Here is a 17,822-nt window from a genome sequence, read left to right on the forward strand (position 1 = left end):
AATATACTTGTACTGATCCATTATACTGTCAATAAAAACAACATTACCAACTCCAGCGGACGACATACACCCCCATACCATAACTCCTCCTCCACCATGTTTTACTGTTGGCACCAAGTTCTGTTTGCGAAATTCTTCCCTGAATTTTCTCCACACCAAGATTCTACCGTCAGAACCAAATATATTAAATTTACTCTCATCAGCAAATATAACTTCATTCCAGTAATCAGAATTCTTATTTATGTTGGATTTTGCGAAAGCCAGTCTGAGTTTTCTATTCTTTTCACTTACGAAGAATTTTTTCCTGGCTGCTCTACCGTGATATCCAGTAGATCGAATTACTCTTCTAATAGTCTCAGAATTAACAATTACTCCATATAATGCTTGTAAATCAGCAGAAACTTTAGGAGCACTCATTCTTGGATTTTTTTTTTAATATTTCGAACGATAATTCGCTTTATTCCATTGGATAGCTTTGATGGTCGGCCAGGTCTTCTTTTATCCGGAATCATATGATTCTTTTTATATCGTTTAATGATATTGAAAACTGTTGAATGACTCAAGTTAACTGTTTCAGTAGTTTCTCTAATAGATTTTCCACGTTCAATATGCAAATTAATAACTAATTTTCGAATTCCAGGCAAAGTTTCTTTTCGTTTAGCATTCATGGCTGCACAGAGCTAAAAACACAAAAATTCCAAAACAAACTGGACAGAAATACTGCAGACGATTTTATAAATTATTGGCAATTGCTTTTGAGTAAAAATAAATACCCCAAAAGATATTTTTATTGCTTACTTTATCAGGTTCAATGTTTCTTCTTACCTTCTTCGGAAACATACAATGACCTGACTAGAACAGAGAGCTTACTAAAGCTATGTTCACTAATTGTAGTAAGTAGACAGGATACAGACGAAGGGTATACAAAACCCTTTATTTTTTTCTTTATATACAATGACTTCCGTACTTCGGAATACAATGACCCTCCACTCGGGGTCTAACTTAAAAGATATCAAAATAAAACTAAACTCTAATTTAACTTTAGAATAAGATTGGCCTTATAATAACAGGAAGCGTATGTAGCACAGAGACTGTGAACACTACAATACGTTTAATTTATCAAGAGGATTAAAACCTCTGGCCTGGAAGGCAAAGTAGCAACTGCGTAACTTCTAAGGTAAGCGGCCTGCTTCGAACTCACGGCTTCCTCTCTCCTCTGCTTGGCAAAAAGGCCACACTTAAATACTTGGCGTTCGCCAGACAACTTTGCATAAACTCCTTCACGCTTATAATTCTGGCCGGAAGTAGAAAATAAGAAGTGATAGTAAAGATTTAAAATAAAATAAACGTTAGTAAAACTTAAGATCCTTACATACTTCCCGCCAGAGTTAATTAGTTTGAAACTGAGGTCTAAAACGACCTTGTTGAAAACTTTTAGCTCTAGAAACTAACGCGAGGCCAAACTTTTACAAACATAACTTAGCTAGAAACTAGAAAATTTTAAAAGAAAGAAATTTGTTACAATAGCAGCTCCCGGAATATACAACAATCTTTTTTCTTTTTCATCTGTACTGCATCAAAACAGGAGCTTTATTCAATTCTGGTTCCTTCCAGAGATCTGGAAGGAAAACTAGTTTAATGAAATGTTACAGAATGACATTGCAAATAACATATAGAATATACTTTTCTTAACATTCTTATTTCATTCATGACTATTTTAATTATCTCTCCCCGTGCTCTCTGACATGTGTTGTAAAAACACCAAACACGAATGTGTTTCTGTCTATGTGTTCAACACTTCCTCCTACAATCAAAACACTAACGTGTTAAAATTCAACATACGAGACCTCTTAACACACCCTAATTTCAACTCTAGACCCTGAGGTACTATTCTGAAAGTGGCTAACTCTAAAGTGTAGCGTCAGAGAGCCTAACTACATCATTCAACCTTTAACACATATTCACCATGATTTAATCTTTACAGTCACACGAATAACAAATTTTTTAACATTACTTTCACTTTTACCATATCACGTTATTTCTAAACATTCAAAATAACAGTTCACATGTATACAAGAACATATCAAGATGCCGTTAATTTTACACATTTGAAAACATACATTAGTAGTACATTGTTAACTTCTATTCTTTTCAAAGCAAGTGCCAATTCTTTCTACATTGAAATAATACTACATTTCAAAAAGTCTTTCAGACTAAAACTTCTTTCTTGTTAGAATGTTTTAAATAAAATTTATACAATAACTTTTTACAATATTTAAGTCTTTAGACAACGCTATTATACATCAACTTTAGTTTTACGCGCGAGTAATTGAAAAACATAATAAGAAAATCGGTCACAACTCATTTCTCGCCCTTTTGGCGATAAAGGTAGACCTCGCATGAGGTAAAACTTCTTCAAATCTGCCACTTGCAGTAAGAATGAAAGATTAACTTAAGTTTGTAAAGTAACACAAAATTTTACTTATCTTTGTAATATTCAGACATCCTTTTCTGGGCCCAGTCTTTAAAGGTGCTGCAAACCGTAGCTTGGTTGATCCTCCTTCTTGTACGGGCTCGCCCTTCAGTGCTTTCCTCTGGAAGCTTCCGTTTTTCACCACTACGGCCACCCTTGAACATCTTCCTTCTGTCCTCTGCTTGTGGTCTTGGCCGTTTGAAGGCAGCTGGTCTTGGTGGAACCGGGAAACTTCTGTCGTGATCCTGCTTGGACCTCGTTGTTGGCCGTTCAAATTTTTCTTGTACTTTTTCCTCCGCCGCTGATGGCCCTTCCGCAGTTCGGCGACTTTTGCTGCGGAGAGTTCTGTCGGATGAGTCAATCTTCCGTTTCACAGCCGGGTTATAGTTGCCGTCCTTTCTCCCGGTCTTTTCCACATACGTCGTCCTTCTCCCTTCTTCATTCTGGGGGTGTTCGTGAACTCTGTTTTTTGGACGGTGGAACGGCTTCTTTTTCTTTGTACCTTCAATTTTTCCGCGGGGCAATTTTCTTTTCACTTGCTTCTGTCTCTCATTGGCTTGCCCTTGTACTTGTCGTTTTCCCACCTCTGGAACTTGTACCTGCGGTGTCTGCCGTACCGGATCCTGCAAAAGATCTGAAAAGATTTGCATTTTATTACGGTCATAGAATGGTTTTATCTGGTCAATGTTTGCGGAACAGGTTTCACCATTTCTTGCCTTTAATACTACAACAGCGTGAGTTATTTTTTCTATAACATATGGTCCTTCAAAGCGTGGGAAAAATTTGGCAGTTTTATCTTCTGGTGCTGAAGAAAGTGAATGCTTAATTTTTAGTACTTCATCCCCTACTTTATAAGTTACTCCCCGTCGTTTCAAGTCATAATACAATTTTTGTTTTCTTTGTGCTACTTCTGTATTCTTTTTTGCTTCTTTTATTAGTTTTTCTATATCACCCATTTTAAATTCTGGGGCTCTTTGTTGCACATAAAATAGTTTATCTAACGGTGTTATAATCTTTCTGCTAGAAATAACTCAGCAGGAGTTTTTCCCGTTGTATCATGTTTTGCGGTCCTAAGGGCGAAAGCAAATTCATTGACATAGTTATCCCAGCTTTTATGAAAATTTTTAACATAACTACGGATAATTTTCACTATATTTCTGTTGACCCGTTCCGCTATATTTGATTGCGGCCGATACGGGACCATTTTTAAATGACGTATGCCCAGTTTTTGGCACATGTCTTCAAATATATTACTTACAAATTGAGGACCATTATCCGATATAACTTTTAGGGGCGCCCCGTATTTTAAAATATATTTATTTAAAATAGAATCGGTAACTAATTTCGCGGAGGCTCGTTTTAAGGGAACAATTTCGGTCCATTTACTAAAATGATCAACTATAACAAGGAGATAGCGACTTTTGTTTAACTGACTTTTTGGGAAAGGGCCCAATAAATCGATGCCGATTATTTCATTTGGAAATTCGGATTTAATATTATTTAGAAACCCGGCCGGGCGGAAATTAATATAATTAACGGCTTGACATGTTGGGCAGGACTGGACATACGCCCTTGTTAACTTTTGCAGTTCAGGAAAGTAGACTGCCTCGCGTACGCGTTGAGTAGTTTTTCGAATACCAGCATGAGAAGCTAAAGGGCTGTCATGGAGCTCTTGCAGGATATTTAATCTAAGACTAGCTGGGATAACAGGTCGAAATTCGTTGTTGGAATTCGTAGTTTTTGTATAAAATAATAGACCATCTATTAGTTCGTAATGGGCCGCCCTATTTCTTATCGCCACAATATCTTGGTGGCTAAAATTTTCAGGATCCTTCAAATACTCATAAATACTTCCAAACTCAGGATCCTTACCCAGTTCGGTTATTACAGTTTCTCGGGAATTTATTGTACACGCTGTCAGCATTGCAACTTTTACGGTATTACCCTGTTCGTCTAATTTAATTCGTGACAGGGCATCTGCTACGATATTTTCCTTTCCGGGGGTATGCTTGATTACCAGATTATATTCTTGCAGCTTGAGTGCCCATCTTATTAACCTTGGGGATAAATTTTTTCCAGAGTACAATCTAGTTACCGCCGCATGATCAGAATATACTGTTATCGGCGCCTTTCCAAAATAGACTCGGAACTTTTGCACTGCTAACAGAACTGCAAGTGCCTCTCTCTCGGTCGCGGAATAGTTTCTTTGTGTTTGATTTAAAGTTCGGCTAAAAAATGCTACTGGCTGCTGATTTTGCGAAAGTACCGCTCCTACCGCATAATCCGAAGCATCCGCTGAAATTTCTAAATTTTCATCCTTTTCAGGAAATTTCAACACAGGGGCTTGCGTTAATGCTTGTTTTAATTTTTCGAAAGCACTATTGGCTTCGGCCGTCCACGAGAATCTTGCCTTTTTCCTTTTTAATTTTAACAATGGCTCAGCGATAGCCGCAAAATCTTTTATAAAGGACCTATAATATGAACAAAGTCCTAGAAAAGAAGAGAGCTTCTTTGCCGTGTTTGGAGTCGGATACTTTTGTACAGCGATTATTTTTGATTCATCTGTCTCGATCCCTTTTTGCGATATTTTGTAACCTAAATATTTTAATTCAGGGGCTGCAAATTTGCATTTTTCGACATTAACTTTTAGACCGGCCTCATTTAATAAAGAAAACACCTGTCTTAAATCCTGTACATGTTGGTCTAGATTATCACTAGTAATAATGATATCGTCTAAATAGATAAATGTGGACTTTCCGAGAACAGGTCTTAACACAATGTCCATGCATCGCTGAAATGTTGCTGGGGCGCCTGAAAGGCCAAACGGCATTCGCAAAAATGCATAAGTGCCAGACTTGGTTATAAAAGCAGTCTTAGGCACGTCCTCAGGCCTGATCCCTATTTGAAAATAACCATTCGTTAAGTCTAAAGTTGTCATAAATTTGGTTGATTTTATGTTCCTTAAAATTTCTTCTATAATCGGTAACGGATATACCGGATATTTCGTTATGGAATTTAATTTACGGTAATCAATAGCGAATCTCCACCTTTTTGGATGCTCCAAAGGATAATCATTATTTTTCTTACATAAAACCACCGGACTAGCACAACTACTTGAGATAGGCGTTACGATCTTTTTACGTAGCATATCGGTAATATGCCATTCTATAATTTTTTCCTTATTCTTATCATACCGGTATGGTTTTTGACGAACCGGCAATGCATCTCCGGTGTCAATACTATGGTTAGTAACCTGGGTAAATCCTGGAATATCACTAAATAAGGAAGCAAATTCACTTACCACTTGTCGGATTCTATCTTGCTCGTCATTAGGCAGGTGGTCGAGATTTACCCTTGGCGGTTCAACCTTTTCTACACGCACTGGTTTCATCGTCAGTTTAAGAGACGCTTCATTAAAATCCAGTGTAGCTTGTGCATCTGAAAGAAAGTCTATTCCTAGTATTAAGTGTGCTTGCAAATTCTTTACTATAAAAAACATCACCTTTACTTGTTCGTCCTTGATACGGATGTACAAAGGTACTTTACCTACGCACTTACATTGTTCTCCTTGCGCCGCTAATACTGTTGTATTATCCGCATTATATATGCGGTATTTGCGAAAATACTTTCTAAAAAAAACTTCTGCCACACAGGAACACTGCGCGCCGGTATCCAGGAGTGCGGTGGCCGGGATATTATTTACCAAGACTTCAATCTTCCGAAGAGTTAAATTTTTCACCATTACTGTATTTAACTTGTAGGAAGAGGGGTTTTCGTGGCCTTCGGATTTCCGCACCCTCTCGTCAGCAGAAATCCGTTTTAGTTTAAATTATTTTTTCTTTCGGTGCTTTCCTTCTTTCTCCACTGGCCTTGAGACTTTTTTCCTGGGTTGCTATTGAACTGTCGACGTTCGCCGGCTGTTTTTGAATGCTCGGGTTTCCTTGCCCACTGATTCGCTTTTTCTCCGTAGCCATGTGCTTGAGTTTGCTGTAGTCTTGGCGTACCAAATTGGTTTCGCTGTTGATATTGGCGTCTTCTTTCGACGGCCGCCGTTCTTCTACTTTCAAACTGGATTGCTAGCTCAAATAATTTTTCCAGTGTAGTCGGATTTCTCAATTCAATAAAGTCTTGCACTTGGGGTAGTAACCTCGGCAAAATCACTTGAATTATTTCAGGATCCGGACGGTTTCCATACAAGAGCTTGAAAACGTGAATTTTTCTTAAAATAAAGCTCGAGAGGTTTTCGATTCTTTGTTGATATATACTGAAAAGTTCTGTTTCTAATTTCGCACGATCCCTTACAACAGGGAAGGCTTTTAGTAGGGCAGTCTTGAAATTTTCGTAGGTATAGGTGGGACTTCCTGCTTGACCCAAGAGACTTCTGCCGATACATTTGAACCAGTTAAGCGCTTGGCCCCTCAAAGCGCTGGTAACTAAGGTAACTTTTTGAAACTCGTGCACGGGGTAGAGCATGAAGTGGTCATCCAATTTTTCCAAAAAACTGGTTACCTGTGAGTTTCCATTAAACGTTGCTTCTGGTTTCATCGAAGCGCGCATGGTCTGGACAATATACCCAAATCCTTCCAGGGCGGCAGCTGGCATTTCTGGATTCTGAGCTGTTTCTGCAGGCAGCACAGGTTCTTCTTGAAACTCGGCCATGGTTATTCTTCGTCGGGCGCCACTATCAGGTTCAATGTTTCTTCTTACCTTCTTCGGAAACATACAATGACCTGACTAGAACAGAGAGCTTACTAAAGCTATGTTCACTAATTGTAGTAAGTAGACAGGATACAGACGAAGGGTATACAAAACCCTTTATTTTTTTCTTTATATACAATGACTTCCGTACTTCGGAATACAATGACCCTCCACTCGGGGTCTAACTTAAAAGATATCAAAATAAAACTAAACTCTAATTTAACTTTAGAATAAGATTGGCCTTATAATAACAGGAAGCGTATGTAGCACAGAGACTGTGAACACTACAATACGTTTAATTTATCAAGAGGATTAAAACCTCTGGCCTGGAAGGCAAAGTAGCAACTGCGTAACTTCTAAGGTAAGCGGCCTGCTTCGAACTCACGGCTTCCTCTCTCCTCTGCTTGGCAAAAAGGCCACACTTAAATACTTGGCGTTCGCCAGACAACTTTGCATAAACTCCTTCACGCTTATAATTCTGGCCGGAAGTAGAAAATAAGAAGTGATAGTAAAGATTTAAAATAAAATAAACGTTAGTAAAACTTAAGATCCTTACAACTTCAGACGATTTTTGTTGCATAGTACGTAGTGTCCCATCACTTAAGTGAACCATTTTCTGCTCCGTTCTAAACAATTGTATTTTTATTAAATTAATATTTTAATATTTTGAGAAAATGTATGTTATGTAATAATTGTTACTAAATTTAAGTATAAAACGCACCCACAAAAAATTTTACATGTTTTTTAAATTTACTTTTTTGCAGTTTCCTTTTGTAAAGCACAAGTGCCCCATCACTTTTTTGAGACACTGTATAAGTTGTTCAAGAACAAACGCGTTTACGTATGCCATGTTACGTGAGGCTGCATATATCAAGAATAAAATAAATGTTTAATCTGCCTTGATGATTACTTTTGAAGCTTTGATTGCTTGATCATTATCCTGATTCGACAAATGTATATAATTATATATTATTACAAAGATTTTTGCTATTTCCGCAAAAGATTTTCTCCGGCTGTTATTCTCACAACCGCTGTCGTAGACATAAACATTAAATTACAAAAACGAGGCGAAATGTTTGAGCAGCATATGTTCCATACCATAGGGAACACGATAATTTGGATATAATTTCGATTTAAATGTAAATAAAATCAGTATTATGAAGGATTTGTCTTGTGTCTTATAGTATGGGGCATATGCTGCTAAAAAGTTTCGGATGACGAAAATATTCATGTTTTGTATTTTTTAATTAAAAAACATCCAGTTGGTAAAACATAACGAAATCTAACTTTATTTATTTATTTATTTATTATTATTATTTTTTTGCTATGTAGACTTACATTTAGGAAAATATTGTACTCGTTATAAAAAATGAACCACACAGGTTTTGACTGCTGCATGATAAAAATATGCCAAGACATTCAGTTTTAAATCTTACGATTTTTTAAGTCATATACCATTTGCATTTGGGAGTCACTTCATAAATAAATTAGAATACGTCGGGACTGATATTTCCCCCCTTAAATATTATTGCGTGCTTACGGGTTCGTATTAGGTTGAATTAACACATATTCGATTAGAGATTAATAAAATTTATTTTTATCAAAAGAAATAACTCAGAGCTCTGGAATTTTACACAGAAATATTCATACAAGTGTTCATACACAGTACAATCAGTAGTTATACTTCAAACTACAGAACGTTAAACACAACGCAATGCGAAGGGAATCTAAAGAGAAAGCTAATCCTATCTCAGGCTGAATTAACAACAAGTAAGAGCAGATGCTCTCTCTCCGGCCTTATATAGTTTTCAACCAGCCGCGGAGATATTTTTAGTATTTTTAGTACGTTTCACTTCTCGAAATAACTACCAATACGACCAATACGAGGGTGGAATTACGGTTACAGCTAACACAGTTGTCAATTACATTTATTCAATTTCAATACATATTAGGGTGATACAAGAACCGGACCAAAATGTCGCCCAGTCTGGCGAATTTTCGCCAAATTTGGCGAAAAATAAGTCGACAAAACTGTTGTCAGCTTGGAGATATCTTGCCAAATTGCCGAGATACTCATTTACTCAATGCTAAATGCACTTGCTCCTGTATTCTTACTTTTCTGGCACAGCTCGTCTCTTAAGATTTTTCATGTTACATTCATTACGCAGCAAACTATAACAATTTTGCAAATGATTGCACTAAAATCACCTGAGTACAAAATTCGTAACAATATCATTCAATAATATTTTTTTTTTTTTTTTTTTTTTTTATTTACGAGGGCCTTTTCAATGATATTATTTTTTAATTTACGAGTGTCTGTAATTTATATTTTTGTTACGTTTTGTCTCCGGAAATCATTTTTACACAAATTATTTTTCAGTTTTTAAAATCTAAAAGTACACTATTAATATTCCCATTATCTTTCATTTTTATTTAATGGAAATAGTATTAGTAGTTGGCTATGTGACAATGCTGAAACTTGCAAATGTTTTATAGAACGCTTAGTTCCTAGAAAGGTTCTGTAAATATGATCGCCATTTTAAAAGATAAATATGTGATATGGACATCACATGACTTCCTTGTACGGGATATTAAGCTATACACATTTTTTGCTGCACTTCATTTAAACTTTTTTTTTCGAATTATAGTAGAGATATAGGTCTCATTCAATCAGTTCAGGTCTCATTACAGAAAAACCTAATATACCAAACCCAGTTAAGAGACAGGTAAGAAAAAGATTTTTAAAATTAAAAGTAAAGTTGCTCGGCCAAAACAAACATTTCCGTCAGCGGGTAAGAAGACCAAATTTTGGTGCACAAAACTGAAAGTTAACTTCTGGTCCCATTGGGCAAAAAGTCTCGAAAATTGGTGCATCAACTGACTTAGTTCACTATTATACTAAGAGTTTCAAATGTAAACAAATGGCCGCCTCATTAGGCTTAGTACGACATAAACAGCTTTTAAATTATTGATAATTCTGTAACTATTGCATGCAGATTAAGTAAAAGCATAAGAACAAGGTAATTCTATCACTTTTAAATCTAAAAAATATACAACTTACCAGCATATAAGAATAAAAATACTGAGGTCACTGAGTCGGGTAGCTGTTTGGGAATACATTTATCTAGATATATGTTTTGTGAGACCAATTTCAACGAAAATATAACATGCACAACTACATATTATAGCAGTTCCATATGCAAAATTTCGGTATTCTACGGTTACTCGTTACTGAGTTATGAGAGGGAGGTACATATATACGTACGTACAGACGTTACAAAAACATATCTTTTAAATCCATCTTACAATCCATTTGGGGAGAACTAGTACTTTGTTCTGTTCATACGTACAGATGCTACTCAAAAACATCGTTCAAATGGATTCCAGAAGAGTCAAAATGAATATGATATTCCAAATTTTTTCGATAGCAATAACTTTCTTTTCTTCGTACAAAGAAGTAAAAATGATATGGATTAATACTTTTCACAATAATTTGCAGAAAAATGCTCGTTCATTAGCTTCTTAACGTGACAATACTTTTTTTAAAAAGATATTTTATATTTATTTATACGCAGATGCAAACAATTCCCTCTTTAATTCGTGCGCGGCCCTTAAACATGATCCCAAGTTTAAAGCCAAATATCTTTGTCAATTTGTAATTTTCTGAAGTATAAGTATAGAAACCGTGGGAGCGTATGAAAAAGACTCGGTTATTTTATATAAAATTAGGATTTTTAAAATTAAACATACAAAAATATGAATCTTATACGTACACGTACAAAAATACAGCGTCATTTAAAATACTTTTGTACTAGTTGAAATTTCATGTCTGATATCAACAACTGCAAAAATAAATGCAGGACAAGGAATTTAAGGATGGTATATAAATAATATAAAAAATTAAATACATGTGGTAATACCTTCTAGAAAAGACGTCTAAGAAACTACTTGAAAGAACAGCACGTTTAGTTACATTAAAAGTATTTACATTTTTATTAAATTAGTTATAAACTCAATTAACTTCTTCAATACATTTTTATTTATGTCTCTATCGTCGAAGTTCTTTTACTGCATCTTGAGTCCAACTCATCTAATTGCCAACTCACAAAACGAAAAATAAAACATTAAAAGAATTATACGATGATCAATCTGTACGCCATCTGGTATTCAAGATTGGCACTACATACATATTATAGAATAATAAATGTGTTACACGACAACAGATTAATTTTTCTGTAAGCTCGTAATAATAATTCAAATACACAACAAAATCAAAATTAAGATTTAGTAACCGGAAGATTATTCTATACCTAGCATCGTAATAACATCAAATTACCATTTTCAAATTGAGATAAGTAGTTATATTAAAACATTTATTTAAAAGGATTTTTCAAAAATAACTTCGCTGGACTTACCTATTGTACACTTAAGCATGGCGACAGCTCTTCGAATCTAATACTGTTCAAATATCTTCACGGTTTTCCCGCGCTTATCAGGCAAAGAAGCAAAATAAAGCGCTTTTCTGTTTATGATCTCAGATAAGCCAAAATACGAACTGATTTATTCTTAGCAGTTGCGCAAAGCCAGCGAAGAAAGTTATTAAAAAAATAGCGGCTGTAAGCGAAGGCGAAAAATCTCGTAAATTATCATATATGCACTAAAGGAAGTAGTTTTTAAAATTAAAAAAATGAAAACTCTCAAGGATTATTTGAATGTCAAACTACACCAAGCAAACGGTTGCTTTCATCATGTGTGTCAAGGCGGTGACAAGCTGTCCTCGAATGGTTTTGTCTGCAGCGATGTCTGCTCGCAGACACGCATCAGAGTAATTAGAAAATTAATATTTGCTATTGAATGCAAGATACGCAAAACAGAGAAATGTCTTCCGGGAAACGCTGCAAAGGAATTAGGCCACTTTTCTTGTTTTACAAAGTTCCGTTTTAATCTTCTTTTGCAATCGTACGGAGAAGCATTTTACGTCAGCGCTGTTAGGCAGAGCTTTTCACGAATGCTTGCAAGTATGAGTATTCCTTTGAATGTTTAGTAATAGATTCAGTTTCATTTTAAGCAATGAACAAAATAAAGCAGAGCTTTCAGATTTTGATAATATTGGTTTAGAATATACGAGTTTTAATAAAATATATATTTATATCGTCCTTGTAAGAATGACAGCAAACGAAAAAAGGTTTTCTATATTCGAATTAGTAAAATAAAATACGAAAGCTTTCAGATTTTATATTAGGCCCAAAGGGGTGTTTTTTTTTAAGGTATTGTGTGTTATCTGTATTTATTACATATCGTTTTCTTCTCAGTTAAACCATAAAATTCAATTTAACAGCAATATCACAAAGCAATTTAAAAAGAGCATATCTTTAGAGTTTTCGATACTCAGCTTCGCGTGCTGGAGATTAATTTTTTTTTTCGTACAGTGATGCCATTGCTGTCTTTGAAATCGCCAAGTTTGTTAATAAAAAATTTGTTAATGTTTTACAAAATACGAAATAGATAATAATAAAAAAAAAATTACAAATTTGGGCTTCCAGATGTCCATATTAGAGTGGAGGACTGGATTATTCCAAATTAGATGTCCCTAGGTATCGTTGCTTTTTCACAATGCGAGAAAAATACATATATTCATACAAATTCTTCATTATTTAATTTCTTTAAATATAATGCATGTCTCTAATAGTATTTAGTGGCAACAATTTGAAAAGTGAAACGCCGTTTACGGTGAACTAGCGCAAAATGCCAAAACAAAATGAATATCCCTTCTGAGCTAACACCCTTTGAGTTTAAAAAAAAAAAAAAAAAAAAAAAAAAAAAAAAAACTTTAATTAAAAAAGAAAATCCTCGGTAAGGTTGGAATTTTAACGTCGTAATAGAGGATATAGTATTAGGGATATTTCTGTTCTCTCCGTGAGCATCACAGATTTCCCATGCGCTGTTGGACACATTCCAGCTAATGCAATTGTTCGTTTTTCTAGATTTGCTATAAGCATCGTTTTCTTCGCATCTTACACCAAACAAAATTCAACAACAAATTCAACAAAGTTTTTAAAAGCAGTACATGTTAAGAATTTGTGACAGACTATTAAGTTTGGGCATACAATTCTCAGTCCAAAAGGGACTGTTAACCTCGAATGGGATTATGCGTTGGTTGATAAAAATAGTGCATCATTTTTTAAACTTTTACCACCAAATATTATAGCTGTGTATTTTCTAGCGAAATTAAAATAATGAAGAATCTGCATGTATGTATGGTCCTCGCACTGTGAAGAAAACGACGGTACCTAGAGCTATCGTGCATCTAGAAGCCCGAATGTAGAGTTTCGATTATTATTTATTTCATATTTTTAAAAAATTTAATGAATTTTTTGGTTAACAAATTGAACGATTTAAGGGGACTCATAAATCTTAAAACCCATAAGATCTTCGAATATGGGACTGTTGCAAGAATTAGGATAACTTATTTATTTTAAAAGCAATTACTTCCCATTTTTTAAAGATGATTACATAATATAGCTGCTTTCTGAAATAGTCATCAGAAAGTTTGTGTTGCCTCAAATATTTTTATAATTCATCCGCTTTGTGACAAAATGTTTTGTCATGTTTCCGCCTCGCGCGTACAATTTAAAACATTCTGTTGCATAATTTAATTCCATACTTAATATAACGTTTGGTTCACAGTAATTGGAAACTACTGTGAACCAAAAGTTCTAAGAATTTCATGTTAAATTTTTATTTTATTTGGAGTTGAGTTTGTAAAATGTATTTTATTAAAAAAATCTGTAATGTTTTCGTAGATAAAATTTTTAATATTAAAATATTCATCAGAATTTTTGGTTCAGTTAGAAAATAGTGCCCATATAAAGAATTTCATCAAATTTCAGGTATGTACCATTTCTAAAATATCAGGCGCCCAAGGTGAAAAGTTTGTGACAAACGTTTGTCACGCCCAAGGTCACGAAAAATTTTGTCACAAAGCGGATTAAATTACGAAAATATTTGTGGCAACACAAACCTTCTGGTTACTAGTTTCCAAAGCAGCTATATTATGTACTCAGATGTAAAAAGTTGGAATTAATTGCTTTTAAAACAAATAAAATATCTTAATTCTTGCAACAGTTACATATTCGAAGATCATAAGGGGTTTAAGGTGCATGTGCCCCCTTAAAAGAGAGAAGTGACAACACTGTTCGCAATAAAACATTTTTCTCTACAGCACGTGAGACTGTTGTCATTCTTCAAAATGTAAGATATTATTAATCGTCCAATTTCAGTAAACAAACTGGACTCTATAAAAGCAATGTACCAGCGTGTTTTCTTTCAGTAAAGCTTAAGATCTTTTCAAGTTTTGGAAAGTTATTAGGTAATAAACTAGCGATTAAAAGCAATAAACACGGCCTTAAGCATGTGTCTAAATAAAAATATTCAGCACTTTTAAGAAACTGCACATGTTGGACTCATTAAAATCATTATATACTTTTTCGATTTTATAATAAATATTTTACGCGGCTGGCCGCACGAACGGCTAAAAAGAAATAATATAGCGATATATAAAAGTTTCCTATAGGGACATCTGTAATGTATCGGTGATACTAAAGATATGCTGTTTTTAAATATTTTGCTGATGAATTTAATCGTACGTGGGGTAAGCGCAAAGAACATGATATTTGATAAATAAAGTTAACACATAAAAAGTTACTAATAAAACGAGAGGAAACAGTTTTATCTGACAGCAAGAGCTTCTCTATTCTAGAATTTAAGTGCGTTCTGATTACGTTGTTCTGCCTGAAATGATGAGCAGACTGAATTAGTCACGCTCTTTAAATTTTTCGGTTGTGTTTTATGTTGTCTGTTACGACGTTCTAGTCAAAGATGGTGTTAGAAGAGCTACAGAATCATTGGTCTTTCAGCCTTCCTGGAAATTGAGCTGATTACAGCCTTGAAATTACGACTGTTGTAATTTTAAGTGGAGACGTTACTGAACAAGTTATTGCTCCTGCATATTGACACAGCACGTCGTCTCACCTCGTCGCAGCACGAAGACTGAGGACTGCACATATGAATTTCTTATCTTTGTGTGGTCCGCCACAAAATATCGTAATTCAAACTGGGTTGAATCAGCGGGCACCAAAGAAAAGAAGAGTGATGAAGAATAAGAGTCATCAACATCACTTAGTGTGAGACTAAAGGGTGAGATTCAGTGCATTTTTAAAATTTGCCAAAACAATCTATAATACATAATTTTAAAGAAGTAACAAATATTCATATTCTAAATTTTCAAGAACGATTTTACGAAGCAGACATTCGAGCTATTAGTTGGAAATATTTCATGCACAGAAAATACTTATTAGGGCCGTGTTAACGTGTGGGGTAGCTTGGACACTCGCCCGGCGACCCCTTGAGCATACAAACCTCCTTCGCTAATCCATCCATATTACATTTCTCCGAGTGATTGCCGGGCCACCAGCGGCCAAGCGGTAAAATCGCTGAACACTGGTAGTTCGGTCCGAGGTTCGAATCCCGGGGACGGGCTGGCTGCATGGACGTTTTCGTGGTTTCTCCCATGTGTAACGTGTATACGTGCCAGTTTCTCTTAGAAAGTCCTCTAGGAATGCATCCCTCCCTTTTAGGCAGAGAGCCTTAGTGTGCTTTGCCGTATTCTCAATAAACCAAACCGAGTGACTGCCATAGGAGCTCCAGCAAACTCGGTTTGTCCAGGGACCTATAGTGCTGTTAAAAGGGAACCGGAACTGATGACTCCAAAAGCTGAAATATTATTAAACTATGACTTAATTTATTTAATAATAAGTTTATTCGTTAAATGTGTTTGCAGAACTGCAACAGTTTTCATTTATCAGTGCGCCCAATTAGGTCAAATATATATGTTACGCCATTCTGCAATTTTAATTCGATAATAATACATGTCAGGCTGCAGCCAGCAAAATGCATCTAGCAAGCAACCAAAATGAAACTAAATACACGCCATGTGGTAACAACAGCAGTCCCTATTTTGAAATTGGGAATTACAAATTTGAAACTATTAGCAAATTTAAATATTTAGGATCAGAAGTTAATACTCTCAATGATTTAATGCCCGAGATCCGTAGTAGAGTCACAGACGCTAACCGATGTTTTTTCGGTCTCAAAAAATACTAGAAGTCTAACTTCACTAGCAGAAACACAAATATTTTAATTTACAAAAGCTTAATCAGACCCATTCTTAGATACTCTGCTGAGACCTGGGCAATGACAGAAAAAGCTAAAAGTATCATTTCTGTCTTTGAAAGAAAAATTTTGAGAAGTAGTTTTGGTGGCATAAAATGTAACAACATCTGGAGAAGAAGAACTAACTCTGAACTCTATAAATCCTTTAAAGAAATAGATTTAGTAAAATATATAAGGATTCAGATAATTAAAGGGCAGGACACCTGTGCAGAATCGATGAAATTCGAGCAACTAAAAAGATCTTCTCGGCCATACCATTCGGCACCCGAAAAAGAAGGAGACCTAAACTTAGGTGGCTCGACTGTTTGGAAGAGACTTAACAGTTTTAAAAATAACCAATTGGATGTCCAGGGCCAGGGATAGAAGAGCTTGGAGTTCGATTCTGAGGAGAGCAAGGGCCCATCCTGGGCTGTCTGGCCATTGAAGGAAAAGAAGAAGAATACATCTCTGTTGTCTTGAGTGTAAAAGGTTATTGAACTTTGGCTGTATGTCCGAAATGCTGCACAGATAATGATTCTGAAAACATCTATAAATTTTTATTAGTTCCGTGTTTCAATCATGTTCCTAAAGAACTTTCATAAAAAAAAGATTTTCTGTTATATCTATAGAAATATCCGCGAGGTTTCAAAAACAATAACAAATTCAACGAGTTCTGTCTCGTTTGGTATTTTATCTCGTGTATAATGGTCGTGAGTTTCAGAACAATGAAATCACGCGATACGAAACGTTTAGAGATATAAACAAAATCATATCCGGAGATTATGTTATCAATAAGTGCCAGTTAGAATTCTCTAGAATTCTAAGTATTTTATTTTTGAAACTATCGGAGAGCAGTGGGTACACACATTTCAATATGAATACATAGTAATAATAACATTGCAATATCTAATAAAGCATCTTCTTTTCTATTTCCCTGCAACTTTAATCTGTCTCGCTCTTACTAATGTCTCTTCTAGACTTAAGGCCTCGAATGATTCGTAAATAATTTGAGAGGCTGAATGTGTAACCGTAGTCAAAATCTCAGACTGAATGCCAGGTCAAGAACTCTTCACTGTGATCGGTCGGTTCTCTTATAAGCCTGCCATAAAGTTCAAAAATTGGAGTTGAAACGTTCGGCATGACCTTAGCAGTAGTTTGCGAGAGTTTACCTTTGTTATTAAGACGAAAACAATTCCTACGTGGACGATTACCTTTTAAAATTTAGGAAACATTCTGGAAGTCTTGAGAAAGGGAAAGTTACAAGAACATTTTCTAAATTTTCAGAACCTTGCTGTTAAAAGCTGGAGAGAAAAATATGCGAAGAAATGCCATACTAAAAAAAGGATTTTGAAAGAGTTTTATTAGAGAACGTATGTATGCATGCATGATCGATATGAATTTAAATAAAAAAGAGTCTTTTTTAATCTAAATTAATCTGAAA

The 17,822-nt window shown here is 35.1% G+C and overlaps 2 protein-coding genes across 2 annotated transcripts in view; one reads left to right on the plus strand and one right to left on the minus strand.

Moving 5' to 3' along the window:
• LOC118192183 (acetoacetyl-CoA synthetase-like) overlaps positions 1-11,886 on the minus strand; it is a 101,531-nt gene extending 89,645 nt beyond the window's left edge. Inside the window, exon 1 of the mRNA XM_035363088.2 lies at positions 11,587-11,886. Within this exon, the coding sequence (XP_035218979.1) occupies positions 11,587-11,605 (19 nt within the window). The 5' untranslated portion in view covers positions 11,606-11,886. The remainder of the gene's footprint in view (positions 1-11,586) is intronic.
• Positions 1-17,822, plus strand: part of LOC118181549 (acetoacetyl-CoA synthetase-like) — a 162,134-nt gene that overhangs the window by 52,677 nt on the left and 91,635 nt on the right. The window lies entirely within an intron of this gene.

This window comes from Stegodyphus dumicola, chromosome 7 (assembly GCF_044657685.1).
Source record: "Stegodyphus dumicola isolate Sdum_Otavi_A_Nest chromosome 7, ASM4465768v1".
In the NCBI taxonomy this organism is placed as follows: Eukaryota; Metazoa; Arthropoda; class Arachnida; order Araneae; family Eresidae; genus Stegodyphus; species Stegodyphus dumicola.